The sequence below is a fragment of the Apteryx mantelli genome, chromosome 1 (genome assembly GCF_036417845.1).
Source record: "Apteryx mantelli isolate bAptMan1 chromosome 1, bAptMan1.hap1, whole genome shotgun sequence".
In the NCBI taxonomy this organism is placed as follows: domain Eukaryota; kingdom Metazoa; phylum Chordata; class Aves; order Apterygiformes; family Apterygidae; genus Apteryx; species Apteryx mantelli.
Window position 1 is genome coordinate 12,300,038 of NC_089978.1, and position 19,408 is coordinate 12,319,445.

Genomic DNA, 19,408 nt, shown 5'->3' on the forward strand with positions numbered 1-19,408 from the left:
ACTGTTGTTAGAGTGATCTATGAATGACTTCAGCAGAAGAATGAATATGAAGGTGAGCAGTCACAAGACTGTAATGGGGCCACCAAGAGTATTGGATAAGAGAGTCCTGCAGTGTACAGGAGCAGAAATCAGAGGGCTTAGGGCTGTACACACAAATGACCAGTTACTGATATAGAATATTATAACAGCCTAGTGAGGCTGCCCCTAACTGGTAGTATAAGTAGAGCTGTCTTTAAAGTATGTATAAGACTACAAGAAAAACAAATAGTTATGCTGGCGCCGTCCATCTGGATCAGGTCTGCAGAACTGATCGCTCTGATATGCTGTACTGTAGAGCTGTGTATATAAGTATGAACTTACTATCATTAAAGGGAATTGTATGTTAGTATTTGGTCTAACGTTTTGATGATTATGTTTGATTGCTCTAGTTACATGCCTTTTAGGACTGACTGTTAAGTCTGAATGCTAAATCTGGTAAGATCCATTAAATTTAAAATACATGCAATTCTGTCGTAGAGACTTGCCATATGGTCGTACCGTTTAGTAGGGAATTCAGTTCTGCAGGGGCTCAGACCTGCAGTTTAAAAGGCTCTAGACTGAAAAAAAAAAAAAAATCCAAAGTGATAACAGTAATTCTTGTGAGATCATTTTTGTTTACCAGTGCAAAGATAAGTACTGCCAGTTAGTAGAATTCGGTTTCAAATGTTAGCTCTTGGTCTTCAAAAGAAATGAGAAATCCTCTGTCTGAATGAGATGATAAGGGCAGGGATGTATAGTTACAGTGTTTGGGCATTCAGTAGTATTTCAGTGAGGGCTAACTAACATTTATCAACATACTAAGTACCCTACACATTCCTGGCTTAAGAAAAACATAGGTTTAGTTCATAGTAGCATATCAGGGGGGAAGAAAGTGGAAAATTTTGTAAAAATCTTACAGTGATCAGACCATGCTTGATAAATATACACAGTGACCGTGCATGTAACAAATGGGGCTGTTGAAAACCATGAAATATCTTACTGATCTTCACTTATCACCTTGTTGGGGCCAAACTGCTTTTATAATTAGGAACTTCCTTGTATCTCTGCATTTTCTCTGCACATGGGGATCTTGTGTGAATGACACAAGCTCTTCATCCATGCTATCCTGTCTGTTTAAACAAATGTAATGGATATAACCATCCCATATGGTGTGACTATTTTGAATAATTATAATTGCTTGATATGGGAAATACCAAGTGTTTTTATTTTTCAGCCTTTTGCCAGCACCCGATTCTCTGACATAGTAATAGCAGAGAAATTTTCTCATGGTCCAGTCAGGTTTCTACAGCCTCCCCTAGGGTATCACTTCTTTGGTCTAATATATCTCATAATGAGTCTGAAATGTTGGAGGCAGGGTGCACTTTTCTATGTTCATCTCGTCCCATTGCTTCTAGTTATATTTCCCCTTCTTTATTGACAATGTATTCCCCCCGTCTCGACAAAAGAGATGAAGCGACTCCTCTAAATACATGGCGACAGTGTATAAAGAGCTGTAGATATAGAAGCCTTATGGGACTTATAGGCATTATGTAGATGTAAGATGCAGTTGCTACTGAATTTCAGTTCATCATGGATTTAGGTTTAGATGATTACCTGGTCTGATTAAATAAGTAAGCCTTATAGATAATCCAGGGAATATTACCTTTCCTGTCTTCTTCAGTAGTCATACAAAGGAGGAATTTTTGAGAATGACTGTACCTTGGCATTGTCTTCCCAAAGATGTATACCCCCGGGAAAAGCTGCTCTGTTTACGCTCGCCAGAATCCGTCACCAAAAAAAAAATCACAGAATGCATTTTCCTATCCAAAGAAACATTTTGTATAAGGGACAACTCAAATCTGACCTTCAAATCTCTACTGAGAAAAAAATAAAAACTGTAACTATATTTATAGAAGAGTATACATAGCTTTTCTTTAGAGAAATTTGAAACTGTTTCATTTTCTTTACTTGGTATAAATCTCACAAGAGGTTAATCATTTGTGAAAGTGCATTGCTTTAAAAAAAAGATATCTTGATCATCCTCATGTGAAAGGGTACTTTATTTTAAAGACTCAGTTTGAACATGGAACAAATTGATGAAATTATAGTACAAAAACTTTAATGCATTAGAATGATTACATTTGGAAATCATTATGTATACAAGTAGTTATTACAGAAATAACCTTCTTTGTCAAGTATTCTTGGCGTAGAAGTAATCAGCATCCTGTCCCATTAATTGTTTGAGAACTCTGAAATCTTTAATGAGGTTTTTACGGAAGGATTTCAGTCAAATGCAAATGATTCACTGAAGCACTTAATCATAAGACAAATAGTGATTCTTTAGTAAGGTTTTTATTCAGTGTAATAAATGTAGCATGTTAACTGTAGATATACAGCTAACTGTTTTTCAGTTACTTTTTTCACAGCATTTTTCTTTAAAGATTCATTGTTAGTCAGAAAGTCTCATAATGGCTGTGCTGTGAAAGAAAATGCTTGACAGATGTCAAGAAATCTGTGCCTGATACAGCTTCAAATAGATTTTTTCCCTTTGAGTGTTCAAAAAAATGAACTTGTTTCTTATGGTCAATAGAGACATATATTTTTCAGCAGATATTGACAATCAAATATTACCCTTTTTCCACAGGTCTGATTACAACAACATCAAGAAAATTGGATCGGGAACAGCAAGCAGAGCATTTTCTGGAGGTAAGATTAAGTGGAGAATATATGTTAAAAGGTTAACTTATTTGGGGAGTTTAAAATCACTTCTTCCTATTCCAAGAAAGAGGAATTCTTTCTTCTCTGGATGTGTGAAGGATTCACACAAAGATGGGAATTGCTTGATTATACCAAAGAAATAATATACCTGGCAATTCACGAGCACTTGAACAATAGAAGAAATAAACAAAACGTTTGTTTTCCACCTCTGATCTACTTCAGTTAAATCTTATATCATAGCCCTTGAATCTTACTCTTTTCTTCTTTCTCTATTTGTAACAGAGGTTTAGAGTATTTCAGAGGAAAAGTTTTTTTTTTTCAGTTGGTGACATCTCCTAAATATCTCAGTTAATTTGTGAGACCCTTACTATGCCAAGATTTACATAAAGACAGAGCTTTATGCACTCTCAGTAATCCGAAAGTTGTGTATGGAACTGTTTCCACTCTCTGAAATTAAACCTGTTTTGCATCTCAGATCTACCATAAAAACTATTTTTCTGGATGCAAGTAAACTTTGACCTTGCTTGCTTTTACAGTATCATCAGAATCAAATGTTTCGCTTACTGAGACTACTAACAACAGTTTTCACGTAAAATGTTGCCCTCTAAAAAGGATATCTCAGCCATTTCCTAGACCTAACGTGTTTTTACGTGAATGTTTTGCTTTATAAATGGCTCACATATACTGGATCTGGAGTAATATACTTGTATACTACTGGTTTTGCCAAATAAGTTTTCTTTCTCATTGCTCTACACCATGCTGAGTTTTCTTCTTTGCATAGAAGGTTCTGTTGTCTTGTCAATTTGTGAAATAAGGAAATTTTGATTTGTGCTGGTGCAAGTAAGAGAACCATATTGTCCCATGTAATCAATCATTTCTGCTATGTATTTTAGGCAATTGTCTTCAAATCCCTACAAGTTAGAGATATATTTGGACATGTTAAACATCTGGAAAAAATAGTTCCCAGTGCAATCACTATTTGGCAGCAAAATGCAGAAAAATATACTTTTGGATATTCCGTGGTTGTTTTTGTTTGCTAGAAATTCAAAATGATTTTTGCATAGTGCAGAACACAGTAGAGAAGGGTTAATTTGTTACTTGACCCGCTACTTTTTTTCATGATAGTTCACAGAATAGCCAAATAGATCTTTTCAGTTGCTAATGAAATGTTAACCATTGCTGCCTCTTGGAAGGCAAGTTACCTGGGATCAAACCACATAAGCTGCTAATGTTTCAGAAATAAGCTCTCTGAGATGTGTGCATTTTTATGACACTCTCAAAACATTTTGTAAAATGCCTGGCTCTCTATGGTTGTAATTAACCCCCTGGGGAGGCCTTAATTGCCGAGACAACCATGGTCTCCCAGAAGTACAGTATTTCCCTTCCGGCTTCATTTCACACCCTTCCTCCAGTAGAGTCTGTCTAGTATAAAAGAACGTAAATTTGGCTCCCTTTGAAAAGCTCTGATTAGTGCTTGACCTGACAACCTCTGCTCCCATTTGCCCAGTGCATGTGTGAGACATTGACAGACCTTTCCTAGATACAACTTTTAATTAATAAGCCTGTCTTTTTCCTACCTGAATTTGACAGCGATGCTATATCCGTACTGGCCAGTACTTACTAAGCAAATTCCACTAGTTAAAGTATTTGCATCTCATTCACAAAAGCTGGTAGGAGAACGAGATGGAACAAGATGGTTGGCTGTCCTAATTCTGCATAGCGCTATCGCTCATTTTTCATCAGATGTTTCCCATTAGGGAAAAGTGAGGTGCAGAGTGGTTGTGTCTGGCCCACAGTCATGTGATAAGAGTGGTCAAGCTGGTCTTGGCACCCCTGTAAGTAGTTGGAAAGATGGGACCTGCTACAGAGAGCTGGAGATCTCCAGATAGCCGTTCATGAGGCATAGGGTGACTCCTCCGGATTTGTCTGTCACTGTCCTTGACAGAGGAAGCACGGATAACCAGTGAGGACTGAACACATGTATTTAAAGCTGCCAAAGTCAGATAAGGTGAATCTAAGTGATTCCCCTTGTAACTACACAAGAAGTCTGTTGCAAGGTAAGGGTTGAGCCCAAGTCACTTTTATTTCTATCCCTCCTTACTCATTTAGTTGTCTTCTGTGAATGGAAAGGATCTGTGAGTGACTTTTTAATGGTACCTAAGGGTGCAGTCAAAGGATTTTGCAGTGAGACTTGCACTGATCAAAGAGTAAGTCACAAAGAGAGCACAGATACTGATGTATCTACAAGTCCTTGATGGTTGTCTATCCCCAAGGTTAAAAGATATATCAGGAAGTCAAAAGGGGGCTCTCCTGTACAGTAATTGGAGATTTTGTGTTTGTTTTGGTCATGTTGTTTGAGAGGGAGGGATTGTTTGGGGCTTTCTTGAGAGAAAAAAAAATTTCTTCTCTCAGATCTTCCATGGATTGTGGCATTGTCAATGCTATTTTTCTTTTCAGTTCCCAGTTCTCACATGACACAAACCAAAAGCATTTGTTTTGAATTATTTCACAGTCTATCTTAAAGATTTGTGGGGGGAGGGGGGAGTGAAGTATTTAAATATGCCTCTGAAAAAAGAAAGGAAAAGCTGCTTGCTTTTATTTTCAAGTGAGGTGCAATTGCAGTTTTCAGGTGATCTGTCTTTATTCTCCTTCAGTAACTGGACACATCAGCACTATGGTTACAGGTTTCCTACTCTTCTTTCCTACTTTGACTTCATTCTTCTTCTGGAAATCTATCTCTTCTTGTACTATCCTGAATTAGTAAAAGTAAGAACCTAGAAGTGGAGAGTGCTAGTGGAGTCTGAGGTCTGGAAAACCACAGAAAATATTCTGCCATTTTCTTCTGCCCCCTTTTCTTGTAGATGCCTTCTAATCCTGATCTGACAGCTTTACCTGTAGTAATTTTGCCATCCAGTTATATTCAAACAGCTGCTGGAGTGACAGATGTACAGTATAAAGGGTAGAAGTAAACCATTTCATGCAGAATCTACAACCTTTTTTTCTGTCACCTTATTTTGAGATGTCCAGAAGATAAGTAGTTCCTGGTCTGTTTTTCAGTGTGTGTGTGCAGTTTGGTGGGAGAGGATTGTTTAATCCCGGCTAGAGCTCCTTGACCTGCACATTCAGCCTGTGTTGTGGATCTGATTGTGTGTTGTCGCAGTGTAAGTTTTGGGTGGTTTCTGAATACACTATGCACAAATGCTAGTTCATTTATGCCTTCAACAGGGAAGGCCTCTGCAGAACGCACACACTGCAGGAGTGTTCAGTTTGCTGGGGATTTCTGAGGGGCAAGGCCCATATCTAACAAAAGAATTAGCCAAAAAAGTTACAGGCTTCAGTGTACAATTCTAGCAACAGTCTTTGAAAGGTCAGAACTATGACTGGAAGGTTAAATTATCTGTAGTTAGATATGACCTCTTCATCACCTTGATGAAGAAATGTAATAGGTTAGTGTTTTTCAAGTGCTGACGTTGTCTGGGCACTCCTGATGATGGAATGGAGACCAGGCTCCTAAATCATTTAGTCAGTTTTGAAAATTGTAGCCATAGTATCTCTCTGTTCTTCAACATGATGTTTAAATTTACCACTGTAGATTTGTTTATAAATTATCTTTTAACATTTATCATGGTGCAAAACTTGTCTCATTAGAGGCTCTATAAAGAATAAAAATAGTTGCTAATAACCATGATCAGAACTTTGAACCTCTTTAACAATGATAAAACAACTGAACACAATAGGTTTAAAAAGACTGTTATGACAGGCTTAGCCTTTCAAGGTCCAAGTCATGTACCATAATTAATGAGGAGGAGAAGCGGGAGCAGAGCGTTGGCTTAGTGCTGCTAATTTTTAGCCAACTCAGTGCTATCAGAATAGTAACACTGCCTCTCAAGTGACTTGCTTTTGTAGCGAATCAGTATATACAAGCCGCATCAATCTTCCTGCTGTGATGCTTTAGTATAGCTCCAAGAAGGATGTCAGTAACAGTGCAAGGGGTTATAATGAAGATAAATTCGTGTATCTGATGTAAGTGTCAAAATACATGGACTGAATGAAGCATATTGGTTTCTATTTACTGTAAGTACACTAACAGAGGGTACAATAAGCTGTGTTACATGGTGTGTATTTATAAGCAGTAATTAGAGGGAAGCATAATTATCTGCTGTAATTGTAGCCTTCTGAAAAGAAATCAAATTTCTGTGCATTTAATGGGAAGCTGTAATTGTAAGGGGAATTTTGATGGAAGGAATATCATTTTTCCCTTTGGAATTTGGTTGGAATGTCACAGGGAAGGTGCAGCTGGGAACTTGATGACCACAGCTTTGGGGGGAAGGAGGCTAACATTTTGAAAGGTAGCATTTTAGACTAGCAGTGCCTCTCCGTTCTTCCCACAAAAACCGTGCCAGTGGTTCAGTGTTGAACCAGTGCTGTGTGCACTGTCATCCTCTTTTTTTTTTTCTCTCCACTGTTGGTGATGCCTGAAGTGTGTGCTACTTTGTCAGAAACTGCAGTGTTTTCTAAAGAATATAGGCAGCAATATGACAATATGTACTTGTATACTTTTTACAGTAGAATTATAAAAGCTGAAGTTCTCTGGATTTATTTAGCTGAATAGTATTCTACAGAACACTGATTGTTTAAATCCTGGATCACAAATCCGTGTAAGCATTTGTTCATAGAGCTTTAGCAATGCCTACATTTGGCAAAGAAAGGTGCATTTTTCCTTGGTGACATGCTAGTGATTGGGGTAAAAGTTGAACATTTTATCTGAGATTTAAATGACTTCAAAGGCACGTGCCTTTCTTTTTTGTAACATTGAAGACTATTAGATGATGCAAGGGAAATTAAAAATATAGGTAAACAGCCCACTATTTCCAGCTTGAATTTAAAATTGATTGCCTGAAGTTTCTGTAGAATGACTATGCTTTCCAGAAGTAAGAAAATTAGTGATATATTTTTATTATTTCAAGGATGCCTAAAAGGAATTTGTAATGGAAAAATAAGTACAGAAAGAGAAGTTTCTGAAAAGACAGTGAAAGCAATAACACGATGTCAACTTTGCATGGTGACACTTTGAACTTCAAAGCCAACTTCAAAGGGGAGAAAAAAATAGCAAAGGAAAAAGGGAAAGGAAGCCTAACTTTAAAAAGGGTAGAAAGAAAACAATTCTAAGAAAACACACATTGGTCTTTCTCAGGCTATGCCACCATGGGATTATTGGCCCAGGATGCTGTCCGGAGGGTGGCGCCACATGCATGGAGCCGTATCAGTCTGGGGGCCGGGAGGTCTTGGGGGACAGTTTTGGCATGACCTCAGGGACAGTTTTGGTGTGGCGGTGGAGTGAGCAGAGACCAGCATCCACAGAGTATCATGGCACATCCTGAAGATGTCACATGGCATATTTCCACCCAGAGCACTGTATTCTTCGGGAGCTGCTATTCTGCACCAGCTTTCTCAAAATGCATGGGCTGCACTTGCCGTCCTCCTCTTGCCCACCTGTTGTTTGTTGTTTGTTTTTTTTTTTGTTAAGTTGCTATTTTCAGAAGTAGCCAGCAGCTTTCCAAAGACAGGAGATGACCAGAGGTTAAAACTGTCTTTCAGAGCTAGATTCACATATGACATTACACACTGCTTCTCATGTGTGTTCAGGCATAAAATCTTACACAGCAGAATGAGGAAGAAATCTTGGTGTGATTACATCTGCCTGCAGTGATAAGTGGTCTCATAGATTAAACTATCATCTCTAAGTAATGTGACCCAATAAGATGGAAAGTTAGCAAGTCCATCCCTGGAAATATTGCTAGTTCAATTGCTAGCTGAGTGGCCTCTGTGCAAGAGATACGAACAGAAATTTTAAACTGCAAAAGAATTAAGGCATGACGTTTTTGCAGAATATTCTCTTTTCTTTGATTATTACAAATTTCAATAGCTCCCAGATGTTCTATTATTTTAAATAGCAACTTGAGAAGTAGCACTGATGACAGAGCCTAAGCATCAGGAAGACTGAGTTTAATAACACTTTTCTTCATGCATGTGGAACTTTAATTTTGCTTTGTTATTAAATAAAAAAAATCATAAAACAATAATGGAACAAAATGAGTTTGAACTAAAAAAAAAATCCTCTATTTAAATTCCTTGAAATTCTGTGTAAAATTCAGCTAGCCAGTGAGAAATGTACACACAACTGTAATGACATAACCAAAGCCACGGGGCAAGAATGGGTCCATGCATATCAAATAGTATCTCTGATCCTCAGATAGTTGTTCCATGAAATTCCAATAGCCTTGAGAGACTAGATGCCCTAAGAATGACTGTGAAATTTCCACAAAATGTGTAGACTCAAGTCATCCCTGAGGATACTTTGCTTGTTTTTTGCTTCATGCTTATTGTTGGTTTCAGTCTTTTATTTTTTTAGATATTGTTCGTCTAATCCTTTTAGCCATCTCAAGATTAGATTCCCTTAAAAATGTTTTAAACATGCTGTCACCAAGGTGATGTCAAGGATACACACACACTGCTGACAGTTCAATTAGTGCATCATTTATATCCAAAAATCTGATTCTGGCCTCTGTTGGAAACTGCATTAACTATCTAGCTAATCTGTATGGAAGTTCTTACATGGCAGGATTTTAGTCCAATGGTAGAAAAACTTATGTTTGTTTGGTTAATTCATTCTATCGATTCAGGATAAAATAGTAATGAAGAAAAGCAGTTGTCTTTTCTATGTTTAATGAACTTCCTAAAACAAAAATCTTCAAAACTTGATATGCAAAGCATTGGTTTTTGTTATGGATATTTGACAGTTACAGAGATGAGAGTCAGATATTTTATAGAGCTTTTGTAGGTGTGTTGTAAGTTTGTCTTAATTGTTTGTGTATGAAAATAAAAAGCCCAGTTCCTTTACTGTTTGGTCACTGCTTAGCTCAGGAAGAGATCTAATTTTCTCAGTTCACCAATATATACGATGACAGATTCACCATCCACAGTGGAATACTGGCCTATCTAGTAGTCATTTAGATAAAATGTTATAGTTTGACCCAGTAGAAAGATACGGATAATTTTGCAAGTACTAATCCAGGTTCAGATTTCGAAGAGCACTGCAAGATCAGAGTTGTCCTGGACTATTGCTTTGGCTGACACACTGCTCCCTACCACAGTTGTTGTGTCTCTTTAGAATATCACATTTCTGGTTGCCTTGAGCTTTGTTTTATTTAAGGAATGATTTGCATATGTCTGGAGTTTTCAGAGGGACCGGAGCTTGTTTTATAGATTTCATGAATCACTGACCTGAACAGTCAGGTCATGAAATGAGGAAGTCAAATTCCACAAAGCACAATGCTATAGGCTTTTTCATGCTGGGTATCAAATTCCTCTTTTAGGATCTTTCTTGTTGACCCACAGCAATCCAGCAGCAGGTCTTCGCTTTAAACATCTCATCACATGCAAGCACGAAAGGAGGTACTTGGCATATAGGCTTCATGCACTAGGAAATCACACATTTCCCATCTCTTTTGAAGGCACAGCAGAAAAGGTGGAATTGTGCCAGAGAGCAAATTCGGCCCACAGGCTGCCACCCTGCAAAGAACTGAGCATCTCCTGGGAGCCAAGACATGTATCAGCATTTTCTGAACCCTCTGGACCTAATTAAGATTTCACTGCACTTAGCATCCCATAGCTGTGAAGCCAAGCAGTGCAAGAAAGTCACGTTTTGGTTAGCTAGCATTATGTTATGTCGTATCTGATGTCAGTGTAGATAGGGTAAAGCCTCATTTATTACCCTGGCAGCTAGTTATGTTCATATGCTTACGCTGTCTGACTGGTCCACATAGTCTGGTTTCAGTTCTGTTGACTTTCTTGAAGTTATCACTAATAATGCCCAGGATGAAGGAATTAGACATTAACCCCCATGTCTGCAATATCCCCATTTTGACAACTAGCAGTAACTTAAGGAAATCCTTTGCTCTGTGGGCTCAATCACACTTGGGGAAAAATCTGGCTTTTAAAGTGTGCTTGGTAGTACATACTAAGTAATGGCTTAAGGAGTCTTGTTTTTCTCTGCTTTGCAGTGGAGCTAATGGCAATCACCCATCCAGTTATCCACCCATCTCAGGTGAGAACGTACAACATAAGCTAACACAGTGGAGTGGAATTGTCTGGCCCGACTCTACAGCAGTTTGATTTAGCAGTTTATAGAGAAGTGCAGATTTGATTCCCCCATCCGGATTGACCAGTGCAGAATACATTCCCACATCATCTAACATGCTTGTTGACTTAGAGCTTCACTACTCTGGTTAGATCTGAACGTTACATCTCTGTAGATGTAAGGGCAAGTTTTATTTCAACAACACTGGGTTTGCTGCAGTTTTTACTTCCTTTTTAGCTTTCCTTTAACTTACATGCGTCACTGTTAACAAAAACACTCCACATCTTAGTAGTGTTTGGAAATAGGTGAGTTAACATATGAGATAAAAGCAATTTAAAATGTACCCAACACCTGTATCATCTGTTCTGTTTGCAGAACTAGATGGCAGAGCATCAGATCAGTGCAAATGGGATGGAAAAGTATTATTAAAACACCAAACATTATTGTATAGTTTGAAAATTAGGTCTGCACCCATGTGTTAAATGCGATTGAAACGGAGAAGGATGTACTAATGGTTTTCCTTCTCATTTTATAAATCATTTCTTGAGGGTAAGCTTGTGTCGGCAAATTCTGTGGTTAATTTATACCAAGTTCTTCTTTTCTGTCAGGATTATGGAGTTCTTTCTAATGTAGTTTTCTTCTGATGAATTAGCTCACAGATTAGCTCGGGGTTCACAGGTTTTTACTTCATTGTATGTTTCTTAAGATCTGTAGCTTTCTTTTCTTATTGATTGGAGCCCACCTACCAAGCCCAAACTGTTTTGATATATCCTTTCACCATGTCTCCTAAGAGTCTATGGCCACGCTCCATGCTTTACTAGACAAAGAGTCATTGTGAAGGGCACATTGGTTTACCAAATCTTCACATTTTGTTTTATGAATGTACCAATGTTTTAATCTTCTGGAGAAGCAGCAGGAAATCTTTCACATGACTTGAATTCATTTTAGATGTAGAGAGTCTTTGTGTTATCTGAAGCATGTCTGCTTTAGTACTATATCATGTTTTCTGTGACATTGACAGTACCCATCAGCTGCCAGACTGTTAATTCATGTCTGTAAGTGTGTAGGTACACGAACATGCGTTCATGCACACATTTTGTGGATGTCTCCATTTGCTGGTGTCCTAGATAAGACAGAACTGAGCATTTAAGGCAGGAGAGCACCTTTTTCCTCAACCAGGAATACATTGCATCGATACTAAAATCCTATCTGAGCACAGCATGGATTTTCTCAGGAAATCCTAGTACATCTTTTAATTAAATTCAGCATTTTAAAATGTGCATTTAAAAATGTGCCCTTGCAGAAGTTTTGCATCCATTTGTCTTTTTTTCCCTGGGTGATCTATACTCGACTGTTCATAGTTCATGCTTGTTATCTCTAAAAAAAGTTCATTTTAAGGTGTTTTTCACAGCATCTTTAAAATTTCTCCTGTACTCCTAGCATGACTTCACTTGCTGCCACCATTCACACAGCGCCAAATCCACCCAACCTGCAACCAAATCCACCCATATCCAGCCACCCCACAATCCAAATACCCAGCAACCAAATCCAACTAGATTCAACCATCCAGCAACCAAATCCACACAAATCCAAGCACCCTGCAATCCAACCACCCTGCAGTCAAATCTAACCAAATCCAACCGCCCGACAATCCAACCATCCAGCAACCAAATCCTGCAATCCAACCACCCTGCAGTCAAATCTAACCAAATCCAACCGCCCGACAATCCAACCATCCAGCAACCAAATCCAACCAGATCCAGCCACCCTGCAATCCAACCACCCAGCAACCAAATCCAACCACCTAGCAATAGAGTGTATATGGATCCCAGCACTAAATCTCTGTGGATCCAACTCCCTTGACATGAATGGACTCTGGGTTGGTTTCTGATCTGCTCTTTGATCACGGTCTCTTGCAATTGCCCTGGAACCTGACTGGACATGGTTCCCAGGAGGACATCTGCAGCTTAAGCAGTTCCTTCCCAGATCATCTTTACCTGGGAGCACTGCAGTTTACAGGCAGCCCCTCCTCAAGGGGAGATGGTTGAAGGCAGTAATCAGACTTTGCAGGTGAGGTTGCTAAATCAGATACATGCGTTATTCTTAGCACAAGAGAGCTACAGAATTGCTGCCAAACAAGACATGCCCAAACTCTGTGTCCCTTGCTCAAGGCTCACGATCTCCATGCGAGGACGGATGCTCAGACAGGCAGCTTTCCTTCCCACACCAGGCCTCAGGAGGAGAGAGCTTAGTCTTGAAAAGATAAAGGGATGAAATGACAAAGAAGAGAGAAACTAGAACTACTCTTCCTTTTGGCAAGTTCTATCAGTTTTTATCTTCCCTACAACATCAATCCTCTTTTCTCCATCAGAGTTAAAATCATCCTTATTCCTGAGGTCTGCTGTCTTGAGTCTGTCTATCTGGTATCACATAATTCAGGTTTTTCAACACTTCTTCCTCTGGATTTTTTTTTTTTTCTTGTCTCCACCTTGCTAATGCTCTTATTCTCTATGGTCTTGTAATTTCTAGTATTGGAGACATACTAAAAGTTTCTTTCCCCAAAACTGCCCCCACTAGGCCATGCAGTTGGTGAGAATTTCTTCATTGTCTAGTGTTGCTGGAATATACTACCATTTTCCTTGAGTCCCGTAACATCCCTTACAGCCGTCTCACTATATCCTGTAATGTCCTCAGTGCTACATCTTTCCCTCTTTATCTATTCTCTTATCTTACCAGATTGTCCCTTCTGCCTCATAATCCTTCAACATTGTGTTTGAGCAAAAAGACATACAGGAAAGGGTAGGAAAACATCATTCAAAAACATGGGAGTCTGCAAATTTTTTTTATTTTTTAAATAATTCCTTATGGGAAAAGTGCATTATTTTGTGACATGTGGCGAAATAAGATTGAGGTATTGAGCATAATTTGTAACATGACACAATTTAAAGTATTTACTAGAAGCCTAGAGATAAGAAAACCTCTAATCATGTTGAGAATCAGTTTAATAAGCAAATTTGACACCTTTTTTTCTCCCTAAATATGTTATCATGGAACATAAGAATCCTAATGCTTTTCTTATCTGACTTTCAGATTGATAATAATCAGAGACCAAACAATTCTTTTGGTTTTTATGAAAATATGATTTAAACAGAAAAGTACAAAGGCCCTGAAGCATCAAGTGCTATGAAATCTGCCCTCAAAAGCAGTAATTTTTTCTCCCATCCTAACAAATTTTCGTTGTCAGGAAATAGATTAATCTCCTCATTCTGAAATGTAATATTGCTGTTTGCTAATCTCTCATGATACAGAGCAGTTGAAAATGTTATGGTAGTTCTAGAGTACATTTTATGTTTTGGCAAGAAAGAGCACCTTCTTTAGCAAGGAATATTCTAAATATTGAAAAGCAAGGATTAATGTGAATAATTAATAGCAAAAATGTCAGTATCAAAATAATGAATTATTTTTTCTCACATTCCCCAGGAAAGTAAAAAATGCAAATATCAGTCATAGTATTCAGACAATTTATGGCCTCAACTTTTCTGAAGAGCAGCATGTTATCTTTAATCAAGATCTAATAAATAGTTTAATACTTTGTGTCACAGCCTCAAATGTATTTGTTTTTCCCTGAGGGTTTTTGTTTCCTTCCACTACCATTCCAGATAATTTTTTAACTATGGTATAAATAAAAATATGTCCTTAACCTTCAAGGCCAAACAGCCATTTTAAAGACTTAACAGAAAAAAACATGGAGAAGTTAAAGATGAGGTTTTGTATTGGCATGCATTTTTTTTAAAACCATGACCACAGTTTAAAAAACACTCAACAAAATCTCCACGAAGTCACAAGTTTTAGCCTACCCATTTTAGCTGAGCAGAGGCAATGCTTTATTATGTGGTACATCGAGTTATGCCGTAATAGCATGGACGGCACTGGGAACTCTGTTGGCTGAGAGATGTAGAAGGCATCAAGAAGAGTGCATTACACATCTCAAATGAAGTCCAAAGCATATAGCCAAAAGAATAAAATTGTTAAAACTGATGTGTGAGGTTTACTTGAATGTCTTCTTGTCTTCCTTTCCAAAAACCCTTTTGTTAGAATAGACCTTCAGAACTCCCTTTATCTATGTGTGTTGCAGCTTTGACCCTTTTTTTGTGGAATTACCTGCAATACCAAAGCCCAGCTCTGGTCATCTTTGCATACTATATTGGCATTTACCAAGTACATCTACAGTTAAGGATCTTACAGTATTTTTATTGCAAACCACTTGATATAGCCTGACTGTACAAAGTCAATTCCAGCTTAACCATACTATCTCAACAAGGGAACGATATTTTATAAAATAAAATAATATTTGTTTTCAATGTCTTCTCTTCAGGCATTTAATTCTCATAATATCCAACTTTCAGTGTGAAAGTATCAGTTCAAATATGTGGCGTTTTTAATAAAAAGACATCTGATGCATGCAGAAGATTGTTTTTTGCAGCACTCCTAGACTGCCTGGTGATAGATCAAACCAGTGATAGTACACCTAATTTTCAGTAAGCTACTGAGCTACCAAAAGAAATCCTTGCTGCTGCAGCATGGTGCTAAGCATGAGCTAATCATTTATCCTACTTCTTGACAGAGCAAATTATCCTACTCTGAGCTGTTGGCTGTTTTCAGGACCTGAGTCAGTTCTTGTAGAGCTAATTTGGTATCCCTTCCCTCCCCATTCTCCGCGTAGACACAGAGCCACCTCCAAACTTTGTAACTTAAGAACCCTTCCTGTTTCTCTGGTTGTGTAATATGCTCCATTAGCCCTTGGATGCCTAAACTTTAGTAGCTGAATGAAGTACAGGTTCATGCTCTATTTTCTAAAGGTTCTTAAGCATACAGATTCACCAGGCTCATGTAGCAAAACAAGAATTTCATCTTCAGCTTCTCTTGATTCACAAACAGCCTTTGCCCCACTGAGCCTGTAAATAAGATTTAGGTATTTTATCAGATCAATAATCCATGGATCATACCCTTTCTTAATCTTCCATTTCTAAAACGAGATGCAGTTTTAGAGAACAAACCTGTTACCAATATATTTCTTATATATTTTCCCAAATGAAGCAGTGACGGTGCGGATTCTGTAGACCCCAGCATCTGACCGTTGGGATTAGCACGCAAGGCTGACATGTCTGATCTGCTCCCTTTGCCAAGGGATCAAGCCTCATGTACTGAGCCTGACAGAACATGCTCATGCTGTGCAAGAGCTCTCATAAATCAGAATTCTCACAGATATTTCCAACAAGGTACTCAGCCCATTTAACACCTCCTGCGACAATCTCGAAAGCAAAGCAGCTCCTACAACTTTCCTCTTTCAATCTCATCTGCTAAAAATCCACTAAGCAACTCATTAGAAGAACTCCTTCTGCTTCCCCCCTTCCTTTCCCTTCACCTAGTGAGGGCTATTTGGAGGCACATAAAATGAATCAAGGAAACTTCTGGTTCTTCTCCAATATATCAGTCTTGCATTAGCGAATTAGGCATATTGTCTCATGCAGTGTTTTATTGTCCCCCAGACCACATTATCGGCAGGGCAATCTCACAAAAGATTAATAGTATTACTAAGTTGTCTCTCAGTCTGACACTCGTGCTCATCACTCTACATCCAGTCATTTTACTGGTGGCATTAGACATCTCTACTGAAGTTAATTGGGTGCTGCTTGCCACTGCCTTCAAATTCACCTCTATAAATTGGAACTACTTGTAGCAGACTGTCCCTGCCCTTAACTTTCATTTCACAACTGGGAAAAGTATGTGTGGATTGATACACTCTGCTTTTCAACCACATTCTTTGACATTTGCAATCCAATTATCACTCACCTTGGTTATACGTTCTGTCCAGCTATCCCCCATTGGTATCCCATGTGTCACCACCTACTCTGTGTACTGCCCTCGTGGGAAAATAAGCAGTAAATTAGGAGCCTATGTAAAGCCATTAAAGAGTTACTGTGACTCCATAAACTGTGGAAGTAAAACTGTTCTGCTTTATGCAGTTGCTGGTATCCCATATTAGAATTGCTGCTCTGTGTTTTTACACGGCCCCAGCTTACTGAACTCAAACAAGATAGGTATCTGTTGAGGCCCTAGTGTCTGCACAGTAAGAACATGAACCAAAAGGGCTGCAGATGGGAAGATCTTGATATTACCTTCTTGAGTAAGTTGGCATCAGTAGGAAGCCGTAAATGTATAGTATTTAGTTTTGATGAAATTTCGATTAAATATTCCCTTTCAGCAGGTGGGAAGTATACTGCCCAGGCTCTACTTAAATTGCACTGACCCTCTGCACAGCAGTCAATGCCATCCTGTGGCTGCAAAAATCAAATGCATGTTAAAGAATGATGCTGCAGAAGAATAAAAGTGCTAAGAATATTGACAAAGTTGTGTTCTTTTAAAATTCCACCTGCACTGCAGGAACAGAGTGTCATTTTTTTTATTATTCAGACACATTAAAATCCCTCTCCAGGACTCCAGGCACTGTAGAATTAATTAATTATAATGGTATTAATTGATTAATTAATATTAACAACCCAAACTTTTTCAATGGTTTCTGAATGTTATTCAGAGAAATTCACTCTTCTGGCCGAGAAGTTTCTTTCCAACACATTTGGAATGTCAAAACTTTGGGATAATATTTCCTGTTGTATTTTAAGCCCCAAGATGACCTCAATGATCTGTACACACGCAAACTTATTTATGTCAGCAGTATGGTCTCCAGACATCCTGAAAATTATTTATATACATTGCTGTTTGCAGAATTGTTGGCTATATGTGTAGCAGAATGAACCAACAGGAAAAATCATGTTAAAGCACAGAATTATGTATGAAATTGTGGTGTTTTTCAAGAAAAAACAAAAAATTTCCTGCCTGTAAAAACGTGATTCTTCCTAGTCAGTTATAATGTGTGCTATGGGGTTGCTTCAGTGGTACACATCTCCACGCTCTGTACAAAGTCCTACAGCTTCCACGTACTTATTTGCTATGCAGCTGGAGCCCAGGACTGGGCAAAAGCTGAATGGCAAATAAAAACAAGCTCAAAAGAGGTTGTTGAGCTCTAGGTGAAATGCTGTTCTCACCAAAGTCATTGGGAAAATTCCCCTTGACTTCCAAGTCAGAGGATTTCATAGCTGGCCAGGTCCTCCTTCACCAAGCAGACTGCTGTAATCCTTGGGCTGGTCAGAAACCACAGACTCGGCTTAGCGGGGGAACGCTTAACTTTAGACTTTCCCTACAAGTCTCCAGCAACACAGTCAGTGTCTACGTGGCAGTCCCTGGTGTGGTTTAGGATTCCTAGGCTAATCAGGTGTTTGTGAAGGTTTATGGAAGTTCAGTAGAGAGAAAGCCAAAAAGAGAACAAAAATGACTACATGAAAAATGGGGTTACAGTGAACCAGGACCTGAAATGTATGCTTAGCCCCATCAGCCTCATCTAGGAAAAAAATAAAAGTTTTGCTACTTCAGGTGAAATTTGGAGACTAATGCAACCACTAGGAAAGAGATTGGTGGCCCTCATCCTGCATCAATAGAACTGTTAACTGAATTTCAGCTTCACATCTTTTGTGCTGGTCATAATATTTGCTCCTGTTTTCCAGGTTGAGTTTTCAAAGCTGGAAACTGAATTTGGGAGAAGTAGAAAGGTAGATCATGAATATGAGTTTTGCTTCAAAACCAAAATCTTAAATTTTTCCCTATTCACCCGTGCTGTGCTGATTCTCCACCAGCTCGTAAAATGGACCCCTATGTCTGTAAGCTGCATAGTAGATATTTGTAGGACACTTAGAATTGAAGTTAAGTGGAGCCTGAGATAATAAGGCTTGTCTGTGTTGCCTATTAGATGAAACTGTGATTAAATGTGGCCCAATTAATGCTTATTATCTGTCTAAAATTAATTTGTCACAGAAAGTTGTGAAGTAGACATCAAGAAGGCAAATAGACATTTTTATTGCTAAAATCAAAGCAATTATTGATTTGGTTTGCTTTAACATGGTCTCACAAAAACAGAATGATACTGTCATTTGAAAAACTGCCTTGGGAAGAGCCCTGACAAACCATCTCCTTATTTGTGTATATCTCCTTTACCTCATTTTACTTATCTTACATATGATTTTCTGAGCATTTTTATACTGCTTTGTATAATATTTTAGGATATAGTCCTCATTTGACTACAAAAATCACTTAATTCAAACATATATGAGTAATTGCTATCATTTTATCATCTATCTTGATTAAAATTTCACTGTGCTCTTTGTTACTAACAAAAGCAACTTCTATCAAATAATCCAAATATCACAAAAAATATCATGTCTTTATTTCTCCTCTTAGGTTAATGGACAAGGTCATAATAATCTTTCTGAGTGGCAGTTCACTAAAGCCAGAGAAATTTCTGAGACCTAAAATGTCTATTTTGCCTTTTGCAAATTTAAAATATCTCCATAGGTTCAAAAACTGGGAACCGACTATACCCCTTAAAGATCTTATTTTATGTGTACTTTCTACCTGGCT

At 38.2% G+C, this 19,408-nt stretch overlaps 1 protein-coding gene across 1 annotated transcript in view; it reads left to right on the plus strand.

Moving 5' to 3' along the window:
* FAT3 (FAT atypical cadherin 3) overlaps window positions 1-19,408 on the plus strand; it is a 335,405-nt gene that overhangs the window by 195,381 nt on the left and 120,616 nt on the right. The window contains exon 3 of the mRNA XM_067289480.1: window positions 2,663-2,724. Coding sequence (XP_067145581.1) covers window positions 2,663-2,724 — 62 coding nt within the window. The remainder of the gene's footprint in view (window positions 1-2,662; window positions 2,725-19,408) is intronic.